We start from the raw sequence: 13438 nt of genomic DNA on the forward strand, positions 1-13438 counted from the left end.
CTCTGCCTCTGTGGTGGATAGTGGAGTGTTTCCTATATGGTATTGGTGTGCTGGATATCCCTTCACTGGTAGCCTGGTAACATACACTCCCAGGTCTTTCTCTGCCTCTGTGGTGGATAGTGGAGTGTTTCCCATGTGGTATTGGTGTGCTGGATATACCTTCACTGGTAGCCTGGTAACATACACTCCCAGGTCTTTCTCTGCCTCTGTGATGGATAGTGGAGTGTTTTCCCATGTGGTATTGGTGTGCTGGATATCCCCTCCCAAGGTGCAGGACTTTAAATTTTTCTTCATTGAATTGTAGCAGCCACTTTTTGCTCCATTTCAGTAGCTTGGTGATGTCTAACTGTAGGAAATCCGCATTCAAGGGGTTAATTAACCTAGTAGCACATTTAGCACGTGGTACAGGCCCCGCGGGAACGTAAAAAATTAGTAACTAAAGTTTTTGCCCTTAGGCACAGAAGGCTGAGACAAAATAATTACTCATTTTCCTAATTTTTTGTAATATTATTATATATGATATTACTATATATAACCCGGTAGCTGCGGGATCATGTTTCTTAATGGTCCCTCTAAGCGAGAAAAATGAAAAAAAATCACCCCTTACACAAACCATTCCATAATATATATCAAAGCATTTGTGATCAGATTATGTATCATCTATCTTGGGGGGTTTATGTCACGGCACAAATTTGGCCCGTCGCTGCTTCCGGGATAAGAAAATATAGGAAACTTCACTAGGGCATAGTATAATAAGCCTGGCATTGTAGTACACCATATACGGCATATAGTCCAGGGCTTCCCAACTCAACTGGCGGCCCGCGGTCCAGATCCGGACTTGTGGGTGTTGCAGCTGGACCCAAGGCTCCAGCAGACATAAACATGTGTAAATTGAATAGCATGAAGGTCCTGGCGATGGATTCTCTTAACCCCTTGACTACGGATTTCCTACAAGAAGACCTCACCAAGCTACAGGAGTGGAGCAAAAAGTGGCTGCTACAATTCAATGAAGAAAAATGCAGTCCTGCACCTTGGGAGGGGATATCCAGCACACCAATACCACCATATGGGAAACACTCCACTATCCACCACAGAGGCAGAGAAAGACCTGGGAGTGTATGTTACCAGGCTACCAGTGAAGGGATATCCAGCACACCAATACCATATGGGAAACACTCCACTATCCACCACAGAGGCAGAGAAAGACCTGGGAGTGTATGTTACCAGGCTACCAGTGAAGGGATATCCAGCACACCAATACCATATGGGAAACACTCCACTATCCACCACAGAGGCAGAGAAAGACCTGGGAGTGTATGTTACCAGGCTACCAGTGAAGGGATATCCAGCACACCAATACCATATAGGAAACACTCCACTATCCACCACAGAGGCAGAGAAAGACCTGGGAGTGTATGTTACCAGGCTACCAGTGAAGGGATATCCAGCACACCAATACCATATAGGAAACACTCCACTATCCACCACAGAGGCAGAGAAAGACCTGGGAGTATAAGTTCACCAGGCTACCAGTGAAAGCCAAATCCGTGCCAATTGCAGCGGACGGGTTAAAATGTGTATTTCCTTGACTGTCTGTAGGGTAAGTTAGGGGTGTGTTATACATAATATACTTAACCTATTAATGCAGATAAAAGTTTAGTAGTATAGATTATATTAAATATCAATAACAGAAAAAAGCTTTAATGGCGGTCGAGGCACAAGTGCACAGCTGAATCTAAGTGTGAGTTTTGGCCTCTCATCAATAGTATCTGTACTCATGAGTAAGCCAGTAGTACGTTGGCAGGGTGTTGAGTATAATAATATATCGTGATGACAAAGGGGTATAAAATAGTTTTTTTATTTTCAGAAGCGACCGTTCTGCTGGTGTGTATTCAATAGGTGTACGTTAAGTTGCCGGCACATTCACAGACCAACATTCGAGGGGTTATCATAACATTGAGTAAAGATAAATCTGCAGCGAATGTTGGCCTGTCAATATACTGCAAACTTGACGTACCTTATATATTTTGGGAAATATTGGATCAGTGCTGTTGCGGTCCGATCCGGCTGTACTGTTGCTGGATCTCAACAAGACCTTTACGAGATGACATTGTATCGTCTGAGAGTTGCTCATTCTTTTGGGTTTTGTTCTCCTAATGTCGAGATCGCGTTGAAGATTTATTTAACTCTAATGGTTACCAACTGCAGTGGTGAACGCTCCTTTCCAAAATTAACTAGACTCAAGAAGTAAGAGTCAGTATGGTTCAAACAAGATTGAACCACCTCTCTCTAATGAGTACTGAGCAGCACGAGTCACTGAGGGAAATTAGCACGTCAAGGATACAACTGAGGAGTTTTCTGTTGCCAAGTCTCGTAAGTGCTTCACGTGAGCCACGTTGGTCTGCACTCAGTTCAGCAAATGGTTCCAAGATTCTCCGAGGCAGCACTAATAGTCTACTGGATAAGCTACTGCCTGCTATGTTCTTATTCAAAATGGAGTAAAAAGTGTACAAAATAAAGCCATCTTTTATCAGGTGAGTCCTCCCTTCCCCTTTTCAAAAATACGGCTTTATATGAATTTTATCTCATTCCTCTACCTCATTATGTGGCCATTAACTGTGAGGCAAAGGGTATCTCATATTGTCCACCACTTGCATTACAGAGGTGACAGCACAGGACACAGGGAAGGCTTAACCCCTACAACACGAGGACGTGTATACTGTGTCCTTGCGTGCCCCGTACCACATCCCAGGACGCGCATACTGCGTCCTGGCTCGCTTTAACCAATATACAAGTTATTTTATCTCTATATTTATGCTTACATCTCAAAATTATCAATTAATTTATGTTTCTTTATATGCACCATTTAATTCTGCATGTTTTCATATATAATACATGATGATTGTGTTGAGTTTATGGCTGAAAACTTGTTATATTTAATAGCGACATTTGAAATTTGGCGCGCGGCGATCCCGGATACGGCGCGGCGTGCTGTTTTGGCCCGGCCGTAGTGAGTTTCTTTATGTGCACCATTTAATGGACTGCATTGGCTATACAGGCATATGGCCACTCAACTCCAAGCTGTACTTTCCATAGATTTCAAGTTATAGAATAGTGTGTGTCTGAAGCTGTCTCCGAGATACATACACGGCCATGGTGCCGCCATCGCTCCAAGCCGATGACATTGCACACGCTTCACTCCTGCCCGATTTCAGTTTTTCTCCAGGTCAAATAGTAGTGTCAGGAAATCGTGTCGAGGTAATAAGTGAGTGGTCGTAGGCTCAGAGCGGTGACTCTGCCAAGGCCTTGTATCCTGGAGGCAGCCTCAGATGCACTCTAGTCTATAACTTGAATTCTGTGGAAAGTACAGCTCTGACAGTTCAGCAAGTGGCCACGTGTGGCTGTGTCTGTATAGCCAATACGATCCATTCTGCATGTTTTCTTATATAATACATGATGATTATGTTGAGCGTATGGCTGAAAACTTGTTATATTCAATAGCAACATTTGAAATTTGGCGCGCGTGGCGATCCCGGATATGGCACGGGGCGCTGTTTTGGCCCGGCCGTAGTGAAGGGGTTAAGAGTGAAGATACAGGCCAACTCTTGCATTAATAAGCTGGACAGCACAAGACAGCTGATAGGTCCAGGCACCCAACAGGAACAAAAAACACCATTACTCCTGCATTAGTTTTTTAATCAGACACTCTAAAAAGATGATAGTGAAAACACCAGTTAACTCTCACATTATTAAGTTGGACAGCACAAGACAGCTGATAGATAGGTCCAGGCACCCAACAGGAACAAAAAACACCACAACTCCTGCACTAGTTTTTTTAATCAGACTCTCTAAAAAGATGGTAGTGAAAACACCAGTTAACTCTCACATTATTAAGTTGGACAGCACAGGACATAGGGAAAGCATGAGAGAGTGAAGGTATACCGGATAACTCTTGCAACATTAAGTGGGACAGACTCACCGAGGAGGGTTGGGTCAGCTGGGCGTCCTTCACAGGGGTGGTGAGGGCGCAGGCAGCAGAAGTAGCTCACAGTAGGAGTTTGAGTACACTCTCTGCCACGACCTTCACTGTAGCCAATCTGAGGGTGTTAGTACATCAGTCGGGAACTTGAAATGGCTGAGAGTAAAGCTACAAGATGCCAAGTCAATCATCCACTCCATCAGGAAGTTATTTACTTAGGGCCAAGAACACATATTTGACAAGGCTTTCGCAGGAGTTGTGGGCATTTCCAGGGGTGGTTTTATGACCCTGGTGGTAGTTTAATCCTTCTTCTGTACCATGAGCCTGAAAAACACTCATTAGAACCTGACTGATATCCCCCTTTGACCTTTAGAAGTAGCTGATGTGAGCAGGGAAAGTGTCTTGTAATACCAGCCTTAATCTCACAGTCATTCATTCATCAGTCAGTCAATCTTACACACACACACACACACACACACACATGCAGAGGCAGTGTGGTCTCCCCATAAGAAGAAACACATAAAGAAACTGGAAAGAATACAAAAGATGGCAACAAAAATGGTTCCAGGGATTGACATACGAGGAGAGACTAAAGGAAATGGACTTACCAACACTAGAACAAAGAAGAGAAACGGGAGACCTAATACAAATCTACAAATTATTGAGCAAAATGGAAGAAGTAGACAATGAGGAGTTACCACTAAAAGAAGAAATTACCACCAGGAACACAAGAGGACACAGTCAAAAATTGAGGAAGGGAAGATGCTTGAGAGACATAAAGAAATATAGCTTCCCGCAAAGAAGTACAGAGGTTTGGAACAGACTAAGTGAGGATGTAGTATCAGAAAGGAGTGTGCAAAGCTTCAAGGAAAAGTTGGATAAATGTAGATACAGAGACGGGACCACACGAACGTCAAGCCCAGGCCCTATAAAACTACAACTAGGTAAATACAACAACTAGCTAAACACACACACACACACACACACACACACACACACACACACACACACACACACCTGATGTGATAATCTGTTGATGCAGTGGGTTAAAGGAGAAACAAGGCTAAGAGGAGATGACCAACCATCAAGACTTGACCTAATTTTCACAGAAAAATGTTGAGTTAGATGAAGGAGTCAGTCACGAGTGCCCCTTAGGAAAGAATGGCATCAACTATGACAGATGAAAACTATGGAAGGATTTGAATACCAAGATGAGGCATATAAGGAAAAAAGGAAAAACTATACAAAGGAAGATTATGTTGGACTCAAGACAGAGAATTGCAACAAAATGGTCCCAGAACTCTCGAATATGACGTATGAAGACATTGAGGGAGATGGACTTGACGACACTGGAACAAAGAAGGGAGAGAGGAGATTTGATTGCACTGTACAAGTTGGTAAATAAGTTTGATGAGGAAAGGGTTGGAAAGTTTTGTTTAGTGGGTGCAACATCTGTGGTCACATGCCGGAGAGACACAGAAGGGGAAGGAATTCTAGGAGAAGGGAACAGTTGGAAAGTTTTGCTTAGTGGGCACAACATCTGTGGCCATATGCTGGAGAGAGACAGAAGGGGAAGGAATTATAGGAGAAGGGGACAGTTGGAAAGTTTTGCTTAGTGGGCGCAACATCTGTGGCCATATGCTGGAAAGAGACAGAAGGGGAAGGAATTATAGGAGAAGGGAACAGTTGGAAAGTTTTGCTTAGTGGGCGCAACATCTGTGGTCACATGCCGGAGAGACACAGAAGGGGAAGGAATTCTAGGAGAAGGGAACAGTTGGAAAGTTTTGCTTAGTGGGCGCAACCTCTGTGGTCATATGCTGGAGAGACAGAAGGGGAAGGAATTATAGGAGAAGGGAACAGACCCCAGGAGACAGGACACAACCCCCCATTAATGCCTGGTACACTGCTGGGTGGACAGGGGCGTAGGGTATCGGAAAAGCCGCCCAAATTTTTCCACTCTGCCGGGGAATCGAACTCAGGCTCTCTGGGTTCTAATAAGTGTTTCTTGAGGTTCATGGTACAGAAGAAGGGTCACACTACCACCAGGGTCATAAAACTCTCTCGGCTGTGAGCTGAGCATGCTAACCACTGCACCACGAAGCCCCTTCACACCTTACCGATCTCGGCGCCCATGTTGCATATCGTGGCCATGCCGGTGCAGGAGATGGAGTCCACGCCAGGCCCCAAATATTCAACAATTGCCCCGGTGCCGCCTTTAACTGTCAGAATTCCAGCGACCTTCAATATGATGTCTTTGGGTGATGTCCAACTGCTCAGCTCCCCGGTGAGCTTAACACCAATGACCTAGAGAGAAGGCATATTAACCTCTTGTAATTTCTGGCTTTCTCCTGGCTGCAAAAATAATGACAATGAATTTAACCCTTTGACTGTGGATTTCCTATAAGAAGACATCACCAAGCTACAGGAATGGAACAAAAAGTGGCTGCTACAATTCAATGAAGTTTTAAGTCCTGCACCTTGGGAGGGGATATCCAGCACACCAATACCACATGGGAAACACTCCACTATCCACCACAGAGGCAGAGAAAGACCTGGGAGTGTATGTTACCAGGCTACCAGTGAAGGGATATCCAGCACACCAATACCACATGGGAAACACTCCACTATCCAACACAGAGGCTTGATTTTTCTCTTCCTCTTCCTCATCTTTTTGTCTCCTCCCCTTCCCCCTTTTTTTCTCTGCTTCTCTTCCTCTTTCCCATATTCTCCTCCCTGTTCCCCACCTTAAGAATGGTCGTCCCGGGAGCCATGATGTTCGCCTGGTACTCCGGCAGCGTAAAGACTGGTGGGTTTTTGTTCATGTCGCACACCACCGTGAAGCTGGCCTGGATCTCTTCGTCCATCACGGACACCTTGAGGCTGTGCACGGGCAGGGACTCGCGATTCAGGGGTGTCTCAGTGTATAGACTGCCTGGAAAGGGGTGAAGTCTATATGGTATAAATACACAAAGAATGACCTCACATTGTTATATAGAAAGTTTCATTATTAAGGAAGCAAATATGAGTTTTCTGGGTCAAGTGTATGGTAATTATTCAGGGTTTTGTTAGGTTAGGTTAAGTTTAGGGTGTCTTTCAATATGAATTAACAAAGAATGGCCTCTCTTTGTTATATAGAAAGTCTCATTACTAAGGAAGCAAATGTGAGTTTTCTGAGTCAAGATGTATGGTAATTATTAAGGGCTTTGTTAGGTTAGGTTAAGTTTAGGGTGTCTTTCAATATGAATCAACAAAGAATGACCCTACTTTGTTATACAGAAAGTCTCATTAGTTAGGAAGCAAATATGAGTTTTCTGAGTCAAGATGTATGGTAACTGTTCAGGGTTTTGTTAGGTTAGGTTAAGTTTAGGGTGTCTTTCAATATGAATCAACAAAGAATGGCCTCACATTGTAATATAGAAAGTCTCATTAGTAAGGAAGCAAATATGAGTTTTCTGAGTCAAGATGTATGGTAACTGTTGAGGGTTTTGTTAGGTTATGTTGAGTTTAGGGTGTCTTTCAATATGAATCAACAAAGAATGACCTCACATTGTTATATAGAAAGTCTCATTAGTAAGGAAGCAAATATGAGTTTTCTGAGTCAAGATGTATGGTAACTGTTGAGGGTTTTGTTAGGTTAGGTTAAGTTTAGGGTGTCTTTCAATATGAATCAACAAAGAATGGCCTCTCTTTGTTATATAGAAAGTCTCATTAGTAAGGAAGCAAATATGAGTTTTCTGAGTCAAGATGTATGGTAACTGTTGAGGGTTTTGTTAGGTTAGGTTAAGTTTAGGGTGTCTTTCAATATGAATCAACAAAGAATGGCCTCTCTTTGTTATATAGAAAGTCTCATTAGTAAGGAAGCAAATATGAGTTTTCCGAGTCAAGATGTATGGTAACTGTTGAGGGTTTTGTTAGGTTAGGTTAAGTTTAGGGTGTCTTTCAATATGAATCAACAAAGAATGGCCTCTCTTTGTTATATAGAAAGTCTCATTAGTAAGGAAGCAAATATGAGTTTTCCGAGTCAAGATGTATGGTAACTGTTCAGGGTTTTGTTAGGTTAGGTTAAGTTTAGGGTGTCTTTCAATCAAGGCCTCACAACAGCATGCTCTAGTGATGTGTTTTCTTGAGGTATGAGATGCAGGTCAAGAGATAAGTTACTGTAATATGATCTCAGGGAAAACTTCAATGATATGTGGAGGAAAAAGGCAGGTTTCCAGCTCTTTTTTTTCTCCTTCTTTAGTTCTTTATTCTGCTGCCTTTCCCTGCTCCTCCTCCTCCTACTACTACTACTACTACTTCCACTATAACTATGAACAATAACATTAATGCGTAAAACCTCCATACGAATCTCTTTCAAGAGTAGAAGTAGATTCAGTCTTTCTCTACCTTCCTTGTTCATGGTGACGGCTGCTTCTGAGGTCTGGTGCAGGACGGTGTATCTCAGCTTGCCCAGGTCCCAGGCATCAAGGTCCGTGGCCACAAGGTTGGTGACCACCTGGCCGGGAGACCAGTTTTCCTCCACGTAAGCTTCGCAGAGTGTGTGATTGAACCTGCAACAGTAAAAATACATAATAAATAAAAAATGAATAAGTAAATATTGTAGATATACAAATAAACACAATAGCTTGGTCACACCCAGAAGAGTGCAACAGATGGAAGACTGCGTACGAGAACAAAAGGTAATCCTTGTGACGGTAAATGAGAGCGTCGAAGGGAAAATAAAAAAATAAGAAAAAGTGATGTGGATGAAGGAAAATAAAAAGGTAACTAGAACGAGGTGGATGACAATGACAGTAAATGAGAGAACAAGGAAATGGATGAATGGGAGAGCAAAGCGGATGAAGAAAAAAAGTACAGTAGAGCCCCACTTAGCGCAAGATCAATTAGCAGAAGCCAACATCTACCAAGGAAAAAATTAATTAGCGTGAAAGCCTCACTTAGCGCAAGATCAATTAGCACAAGCCACCATCTACCGAGAAAAAAATTAATTAGTGTGAAAGCCTCAGTTAGCGCGAGATCAATTAGCACAAGCCACCATCTACCAAGGAAAAAATTAATTAGCGCGAAAGCCTCAGTTAGCGCGAGCAGCCACCACGACTGAGTTTTGAAAATTGCGCCAAGCTGCCATGATGCGCGGCACAAGCTGCGAGAGCCCTTACTTTACGCCATGTTGATACAGGGCAAGTGCTTTGTTTACGTTGTGGATGTGGATACGGGCAACTGACCTTGGCTGTGTGTGATGCACACCAGGAAAATTTGGACTTGCCGGTTGTCCAAGCTGCCGCCAAAGCGGTGGGAAGAAAAGGGCTCAGTGTGACACCAAGTTACGGTGAACCGACAACTCGCTCCTGGATGGGTGCACGGGCGTTGCCAGTAGCCACAACGGTTAGAAGAAAACAGCCAGTGTGACACACTGCCTTAAGGCAGCGAGGCCGCTGGCCGGGTGAGCGCCGGCGATGACGTCACCGGACTCCCAGCGAATCACAAGTGTGTTTTCAGAGCCCAGCCAATCGTAGGGTTGTTTTTTTAATGTGAGTGATTATTTTGAGTAATTATCAAACCCAAAAGTCAGACCCACGTCTGCACCAAATATTTTTTTTCATATTGGTTACTTTATTCAGTTAGCGCGGCCGCTTCATCCACCTAATTCTCGCGCTGAATGGGGCTCTACTGTAACTAGGACGAGGTGGATGACAATGATGGTAAAGGAAAGGTCAAGGATGAATGGGAGAGTGATGCGGATGAAGAAAAAAAAAAGAGAGAACCACCACAGCATTATTACACCACGCGGCAGAAAAAAAATAATAATGAACAAAAAAAGAATGAGTAAATAAATACATCCGTAAATAAGAGCAAGAACACGGAGCGGTGAGGAGCCGGATTTTTTTTTCTATGCACTCTTTTTGTTGCCCTTGAGCCGTCTCCTTTGATGTAAAAAAAAAAGGCTTCCCTCGGCGGGTGGTGATTGGAGGCCACACAGCTCTTGGCCTCCCGTTCTTTACACCTTTGTTGGAAGCAGTGTGTTGCTGTCGTCTTTGTTTTTGCCCTTGTAATAAAAAAGAGTCTATCAGTCTGGTCTGGCAACCTCATACTTATATTACTAATGGTCAAAGAGCAAAGGTCACCTGTGGGTTCTTGAGGGACAGGTTCTCCCAGCAGGGACGGTTGGTCTGGGCAGGTGTAGGAGGAGGCGAGCATGGCATGTATCACAGCCGAGTCTCAGGTCGTGCACTTGACAACCTGCCGGGACCCCACTCGGCCAGCCTGACCTCGGGACCACACCACTCTGCAGCCACTCATGGACAGCTCCTCCTCCGCCAGCCCATCCTTGCTGTGCCGGATGTCCCACCATTCCTGGAGAAAGGTTATGGCTGTCAGGCAACTCACCAGGCACTGGGTTTGACTCCCTTCTTCGATTTTTCTCCTTTATATCCATGTCTGCTCATTAAGGGTTTGGGTCTGTAGCATTTTTCTATCCTCCCTTGACCTGCTTTCATGGATCTCAGTGATGATAATAATAATAATAATAATAATAATAATAATAATAATAATAATAATAATAATAATAATAAGTTTAATGACACCATAATCACCTCCCCAGTTCCTTGCAGACACAGGGCAAGGAGTCACAAATGAGCTCAGTTATTAAAACAAATTATGAACAGTAATGAACATATGAAAAATAACTCATGACAGAAAGGGTAGCAAATGACAATTACTGTATCACTGACAATGAAAACTATTTCTGAGCACACCCAACTCTGGAATTACCTGTGGTTTCAGGTTAAAAAGGGTGTGATTCTATAGTTTGCTCACCATGACATTTATTCTTCCCTACAAGCCTCTTCTGTCCTACTGTCAACTGCCTAGCTGTTCTCCTGTAGGGGTGTTCTTGGCATGCTGAGCTGGGCCGGACACTGACGGGGTTAAGCGACTGTCATTGTCACTCAGGATTTGTTATATGCACTGATGCCTGCTGTAAAGTGAGGATTCTGCAGACTTCTCCATCCTCTACCAATACTCTTTCACATGCCGACATACCTTGGAGCTGTTGATGGACACTGTGTTGAGCTGCCTGAGGAGTTCACCTGTCCTAATTAGCCCTACGTATGGGAGTGGACGTCTCAGAGGATTAAGTTAGGTTTCATTTGGTTGAATATAAAGGAGGGGGAGGGCTCGCTCGGAGGCGTCGTTAGTAGTTAGGGGTCTTAAGGTCGGGCACCGTGCGTTACATTAGGGCACAAGTGTCGGGTACAGTTGGCCTCGATGAATGCCTGGCCGGGCCAGGTGGTGCTGGGCCGCAGTCTTGGCCGCTCTGAACGCCCGTGTCTCGGCACCAGAGGCCTCCTGCGTCATCACCGCCGCCAGAGTCACGGCAGACAGCAGCAAGCATCTTCCCGGCGCCAGGCGTGAGGGAGCCGCCGCCGCCTCCTCTTCCTCCTCCGAGCCTCGGCGGTGTTTGTGTCTTGCCAACGGGACGCTAATCCTGATGCTGCTTTATTTTTTATTTTTTGATATTTCGTTGGGTCGCTCTGTTTCATCGTTGCTTCTTTGATCGTTGCTGAGTGGTGTGAGGATGAAACTTTTATTCCCATTATTTCTTTGTTGTTGATTTGCATCGTCACTTTGTGGGGGTGTTAGGTCCTCTCCAATCACTGGCAGAAGATGAGCCGAGATCTCCTCACGGAAACTGCATTCAGATTCTGCCATAGAATCTAGGATAGTTGTCATAGAGGGAAGAAAGTTGTGTCACTGTCCTGAACTCTTTTCACGTAAAGTTGAATCTTACACTTGAATATTGCCACTTTGTCACGAACTGTGTGCAGCATTGCAAGGTTTCCTTGGAGTGAAATATTCAGGGAATTCACTTCAGAGAAGAAATCAGCCAAGTAGGCAACCTTTGTTACGAAACAGTCATCTTGCATCATTTCGTGAAGAAGATTTTCTTTCGAGGTTCGACCTTCTTGCAGCAACATCGTTATTTCCTCTCGAAGTTGCAGCACGCGATTCAGAACTTTGCCACGTGAGAGCCAACGTACCTCCGTGTGAAACAGGAGAACAAAGAAGACAGAGCCCATTTCTTCACAAAGCACTTTAGAAATCCTTGAAGTTGTTGCGCTCCCTCGGATATGGTTCACAATCTTCACAACGTCTGTGAGCACTTCAAGTCCTGCTCCTATTCTCTCACTCCTCATCTTTATCATCTCTAGACTCCTCCTCTTCCTCCTACACCGATTTATCCCTCCCTCATCTTTATCATCTTTGTACTCCTCCTCCTAGTTATTCTTCCCCTGCCCCTACTCCTCAACTACTCTTCTCTCCATTATGTGTAGGCGCCTCCTCTTCCGCGCCGTTGTTTCGTATTCCGGACACGTCGCCTCGTCCTCCGTGCACAGTTAGGCGTAATGCCACGCCTATTATATTCATATTTCTCAGTGGACAACTAATGGAGTGTGGACCCGAAGTGAGAGGCGGGAGGGGGAGGAGGGGGGAAGGGGGTTGTAGGGGGAGATGGGATGGGAGGGAGGCAGGGGTAGATGAAAAGGGTGATGGGGGTAAGGAAGACTGGGTGTGGTAGCAGGGAGGAGGGTGTTAAGTGTAGGGAGGATAATGGTGGTGGAACTATATGGTCTTATCTGCCTAGCTCGGGGGAGTCCTTCATCACCTTTTTAAGTGTGGTGCAAGGAAGGTCGGCTCGGTAGGGGGGTGGCAGGGGCGGCTGGGGAGGTGTAGCAGGGAAGGATATGGGGTTGTAGAGGAGAGGAGTGGAGCTAGCAGGGTGGGAGGGGAGAGAGGGTTGGGTGGCAGGGAGAGAGGGTAGAGGGAGGGTTTGGTGGCAAGGAATGGAGGGAATGGCAGAGTGCGACGAGAAGGATGAGGAAGAGGAGGGGGAGCAGGAGGAGGAGGAGGAGGAGGAGGAGGAGAATATGTGTGTTTGCGTGTGTGTGTGTGTGTGTGTGTGTGTGTGTGTGTGTGTGTGTGTGTGTGTGTGTGTGTGTGTGTGTGTGTGTGTGTGTGTGTGTGTGTGTGTGTGTGTGTGTGTGTGTGTGTGTGTGTGTGTGTGTGTGTGTGTGTGTGTGTGTGTGTGTAAAGTTTTTTTGCACATTGTTAACATGTTTATTTATCTGTTCATTATTGGATGCGATATAAAGAGAAAAGGCGGTGTGTGGAATCCACTAGCTCTAGACTACTTTCCGAACTCTGCCAACTCCATTCTCCCAAAAATTTCCCCAAAATATCTCCACCAAACCGACGTGTAGGGTCTGTGAGAGCCCCTGTTACTGTACACAGCTTACGTGATGGATCGACCAGACCGTGAAGAAGAGTTATCACCCACCTCGGCCTCCGGCCGCACCTCAAGCACCGAGAAGAACAAGCCCGCCAAGAAGAAGTCCTTTTGCCTGGGGGAGGAGACAACGTCTCCTGCCGTAGTGAAGAAAAGTGTGTGAGTGACGGCTG

At 45.0% G+C, this 13438-nt stretch overlaps 1 protein-coding gene and 1 long non-coding RNA gene across 3 annotated transcripts in view; one reads left to right on the forward strand and one right to left on the reverse strand.

Annotated features, from left to right (window-relative positions):
• The window catches only part of LOC126990180 (uncharacterized), a 715-nt gene extending 495 nt beyond the window's left edge, over nt 1–220 (forward strand). The window contains exon 3 of one of the 2 annotated variants that reach the window (XR_007744103.1): nt 94–220. This is a non-coding gene — a long non-coding RNA (uncharacterized LOC126990180). The remainder of the gene's footprint in view (nt 1–93) is intronic. The other variant, XR_007744104.1, reaches the window with a different exon arrangement.
• LOC126990181 (uncharacterized) overlaps nt 1–10788 on the reverse strand; it is a 12638-nt gene extending 1850 nt beyond the window's left edge. The window contains exons 1-5 of the mRNA XM_050848734.1: nt 10105–10788; nt 8366–8529; nt 6724–6911; nt 6092–6283; nt 3980–4097 (exon numbers count right to left, since the gene is read on the reverse strand). Of these exons, the coding sequence (XP_050704691.1) occupies nt 3980–4097; nt 6092–6283; nt 6724–6911; nt 8366–8529; nt 10105–10415 (973 nt within the window). The 5' untranslated portion in view covers nt 10416–10788. The remainder of the gene's footprint in view (nt 1–3979; nt 4098–6091; nt 6284–6723; nt 6912–8365; nt 8530–10104) is intronic.
• Nucleotides 10789–13438: the final 2650 nt, after the last annotated feature.

Source organism: Eriocheir sinensis, unplaced genomic scaffold (genome assembly GCF_024679095.1).
Source record: "Eriocheir sinensis breed Jianghai 21 unplaced genomic scaffold, ASM2467909v1 Scaffold1478, whole genome shotgun sequence".
NCBI lineage: Eukaryota > Metazoa > Arthropoda > Malacostraca > Decapoda > Varunidae > Eriocheir > Eriocheir sinensis.